The 4357-nt window shown below is 45.6% G+C and overlaps 1 protein-coding gene across 1 annotated transcript; it reads right to left on the minus strand.

Moving 5' to 3' along the window:
- Positions 1 to 1191: 1191 nt before the first annotated feature.
- LOC129592926 (uncharacterized) lies at positions 1192 to 2942 on the minus strand. The gene is made up of 2 exons (XM_055489081.1): positions 2406 to 2942; positions 1192 to 1227 (listed from the first exon to the last, which is right to left on the minus strand). Exons 1-2 carry the CDS (start codon positions 2940 to 2942, stop codon positions 1192 to 1194), a joined length of 573 nt encoding a protein of 190 aa, XP_055345056.1.
- Between the last annotated feature and the right edge of the window lie 1415 nt (positions 2943 to 4357).

Consider the following 4357-nt stretch of genomic DNA (forward strand, 5'->3'; position numbering starts at 1 on the left):
CAGATAGCCAATCTCAATTCGGTTTTGAATGCAACGGTTTTTGTGCTTTGCGCTTCTTTGGCACGAGAAGTCCTTGCCCGGAAATTAGGCATAAGAAGCGTAACTGGACGCGTATCTGCCATGGTATCGCAAAAGAGAATGACAGCTTCAATCAAGTCCACCGGTTGAATTCACCATGAATGCGCTGCACAGTGGTGACTGGTTTAGCTGCAGGTCTTGCGATATACAACTTCAAACTCAAAAAATTTAATAATGTTTCCCATGTGGGAGAAAATTTCGAAACGTTAGAATTTATGTACTTATTGCTCTCATCAAGTTTTCATTAATGAATTTATTAAACAAGTGCCGCCGAATATAATGTGTGACAAAAAAAATGGCTGCTTCTTTTCACGTATTACTGCGCGCACAAGTGCTTCTTAGATTTATCATTTATGAGCACCGGATGTATTCCTGTTGGACACAGGTGCAAATATTAACAGATTCGAACCAATGAAATTACTGCCTAAAATTCTATGTAAACTTTGCGCGTATGCACTGTAGTCTGTACTCGTACAAATGTTGTCCCAAATAAGTGCGTTGGCACTTTGATGATTTGCTGTATCATCTCTTTCTGCACTGTTTTCATTGATTGGCTTAACTAGAAATTTTTGAAAAAGTCAAATTGTAGTAAAACGCATTTGTTAGCGCAGCGTTAGCGTCGACAGTTAAAGTAATTGTGCATCATGAGACCGGGAAAGGGAAGGCACAGGTGTTTCGCGAACCACATCGTTAAAGCATTCAGTTATCTGTGGAAATTTCCACCAATTTTCACACGCTATCTCAATAACAATCACAATCCTTGCCGGCGCTCGTTCGGAGGTTTTATATATTTTTTTCCTTTTGTATGTATTTTACTATTTTTGTTGCGTTGATAATTTTATATTGCAAAACGGAATAGATGTTGTGGGATTGTTGTGGTGGTACAATGAATATACTGTTACGTATTCCGTGAGCGCCACATCCGTTGACCTGTAAGACTAACAATTTTGTTTTTAATTTCCCCGATTTTTCTTATCACTATATCAAAGTTATTTCCGTTTGTTGTATTTTCAAAGTGTTGTTTTACGTTGCTTTATGAATTCGTTTTTATTCTTTACATTTCGTATCTCCTTAACGTAATTCTTTTCGTTTTACTTAGTCCCAGTTTATTTTCTACGCTGTTTTGTGAATTCGTTTTTTGGCTACAACCTAAAAACAGATTCACACAACAACCGAAATAAAACTGAAAACATTATGATTACCTCAATTTTATTTAGGTTTATTTTCACTTTTGTCGCCTTATTTTTTTTAGATCCATCTGGTATTGTTCTCATGTTATTAAAATGGAAGGTATTGATTGCCCGGTCATACATAATGACAGTGAAAGATGTTAGGGGCAATATTAAATTGGCGTCATTTCTGCTGGAATTGCCGGGAAAAAAGAAGAGTTATCTGGCGTTTTCCCGAAGGAGAAGGTGGTTCACCTGAAGTCATATGCCGAGTACAATATGCGCGAATTCACCGAGGATGAGGTCTACGTCTTCGCGGCCAGTGTCGACCGGTCGCAGTCCGAATCGCTGACCGTCGACAAAGCCCAAAGCGAAGGTACTGCGCATGGCCGAAACCCTCGTTAGCGTCTCTTTCCGGTCTGCTGCAGTTTTGCACATAAATGCTGCAGCCGGATTACTCGGTTGCAAAAACTTAGCTGGAATATAGTATTATAATTTTTATCGAAATCTCCTGGAATTTTTTTATTGAATTATTTAACGACCGCATTGCTTTGTCGGTACGGTGCTGCTTTCGCTTATATAATTAATTGTATGCTTAGCCTTACGGCCTTACCAATACTGCTTCAGCAAATTTGTGCTGTGGGAAAGGTGAACTGCTTTCTTTGCATTTTTATCATGTACATTGTTTTTGCTCAGTTTTGTTTCTTGTCTGTGGTCTGAACTTTAAATGAATCACTGTCAGTAGAAGAAGGGCGTATGTTAGGGAAGTGTTTGAACAAAAAATTTAGCTCACAGATTCAAAGACGGTTGTCATACTGTCATAGAAGACAAGGTTAGAAATACCGGTGGTTGTTAACCACATTAACGATGTATTCGAGAAACGCCGACAAGGTTTTGGGGCATATGGCCAGCCTCGGCTCGGCCGCGGAGTCTCGTGGAAAACGTCAGAACATGCTCGGCCACCGGAAGGAGCGTATACGTGTTATCGCGAGCAGTGCCACCTGGTCCGTGGCCAGGTGACCCCCTGATTCGTGGCCAGGGGTCGAGGACACCTGATTCGTGGCCAGGTGATACCCTGATTCGTGGCCAGGGAGTGAGCTGGATCCTGATACGTGGCCAGGATGTTGCGGCTGCCTTCCGGTGCGGTTCTGTGCGTACCATAGCGAGAGAGCAGCGCGAGTGAGGGGGAGCCCCAAACAAGAATGGTACGCGCAGACGTTGCGGGCGGATGTAACGCTTAAACGAGGACGATTTCCACCGTCCCCGTTCACATATGGCGTCAGCTGACAGGCCATCGGCGGCAGCCGAAGTGGCACCGCCAATTCGAAAAGAATGGGATGAGTAGCGGGCGCGGTCCTCCCCATCAGGAAGGGTCGTCTTCAGTGCCCGTGTAAGGTCAATCCGCGTGAGGAAGCGGCCGCTGCTATGGATAAAAAATGGCAAATCAGAAGGCTGTCGATGCTGACGCTGCTGGGCATAGGTGACACAGGCGTTGTGGATGATCGGAGCTTCGCTAGCTGTCAAAGACAGCGTAGCTCCTTTCCCGTGCTGGTCTGTTTTCGACTGCTTGATGGAAAGCTGCAGCATAGAGTCGTTCCAACGCACGTCCCGTAGCAGGAGGGTGGCAGACATCCCAAACGTTGTTGGTGATGGCGATGTCAGTTCCGACACTCGCAGCAAGAAATGATGAGCCATCGTGAAAGCGGCCCAAATCATCTGTTGGTCGTACTGTGTGGGGAAGGTTAGATGTAATCGGCTTGGAAGGCGTCCCAATAACTGAGAAGTGACCGGAAGTCGTTGATACGGTTGCGTTCCAGTCAGTCGGCGGGCGCCTGCCACAATCTGCTTCAGTCTGGGGTTGGCTGTCGGATCGGCCAGTTTCTGCGATACGTGACGTCTGGCGACAGCGGCTACATACACATTTATAGTTGACGATGACGACTTTCGGTTGAACAAGTATGCCACATAATCTTCGACTGTTTCCGGAGTGGCGGGCCATGGTTGTTTCATTACTGATCTGCAAAACTGCTCGAAGCTTCGCTCTCCATTTGCGTAAGCTCTTCGGGTAGAAGTAGCCACTCCGGCGGCGAAAAGGTCACCGGGGCCGAGGTTGTTATGGGAGGCTCCTTTCCAGTCAGAAATGGTTTCAGGCGTGTTAGCAAATCCGGTACTGCCGTGCCGTTGGTGTTCGCTGAAGGATGGAGCTGGCGAAAGCGTTGCAGCTGGAATCGAGACAATGCATCAGCAATGCTATTATCAATGCCCGCGATGTGTGCAATTCTGACAACAAAATTAAACCTCGCCGTAACAAAATGAATTCTGCGTATAAGCTCCATTACCGCTGGGTTTCTACAACTGCCAGTTGACCATGTCTGAGCTGTCCCTGTATTATCGCAATGAAAAAGCACTCGTTTTCCGTACAGTTTTTCACTCCAAACAACACACGCTACATAGATCGGGTACATTTCGAGGAACGTTATCGGTGGGTTCACTTTAAGCAGCCATGATGGCTCCTTGAAACCATTCATTAGCTAGCGCGCCACCAAAACCTATCGAGCCCGCCGCGTCAGTGTATAAATGCAATACACTTGCCGGCAACCATTCTGGTTGTATAAAACCGGCCGTCCCGTTCCAAGCTGGTAAGAACTCTCTCCACCACGCAATATCACGACGAAATCCCTCCGTCAATTTAATCCTGTGAAACAGCCGGTTCACCTTACAGCTCAGCTCGATCATGCGTCTCAGAAAAATTCGGCTTGCTGGTATACATTTCGTCACGAACGACAACTTGCCAATCAAACTCAAGAGCTCACGTTTTGTGCACTGCGTACACGCGGAAAAGTTTTCGAGCAACGCAGTCAACTCTGCTAAGCGTGCGGCAGATACTGACAGAGTGAAGTTTTCACTGTTGATCTCAATACCCAAAAATTCGATTATGGTAGCTGGGCCAACTAGCTTTTTCTCATTAATCGGAACACCCAAATACTTACACACTGACTGTACCTGCATCACCAACCGCCCACATGCTGAACCCACTGCTTTATCGCACATGAAAAAATCGTCAAGAAAATGCAGAAACGTATCGCTACCAGTGCATTTTCTGAATATCC

Source organism: Paramacrobiotus metropolitanus, unplaced genomic scaffold (genome assembly GCF_019649055.1).
Source record: "Paramacrobiotus metropolitanus isolate TYO unplaced genomic scaffold, Prichtersi_v1.0 Parri_scaffold0000057, whole genome shotgun sequence".
NCBI classification, from domain to species: domain Eukaryota; kingdom Metazoa; phylum Tardigrada; class Eutardigrada; order Parachela; family Macrobiotidae; genus Paramacrobiotus; species Paramacrobiotus metropolitanus.

What these genes read in the sequence shown, in the direction of transcription:
- LOC129592926 (XM_055489081.1), bottom strand. Translation starts at nt 2,942, where the DNA reads ATGGCTCATCATTTCTTGCTGCGAGTGTCGGAACTGACATCGCCATCA. An exon ending in CGCGCTGCTCTCTCGCTATG is followed by an intron (nt 1,228 to 2,405) that starts GTACGCACAGAA and finishes ATCTGTTTTTAG; the next exon opens with GTTGTAGCCAAAAAACGAAT.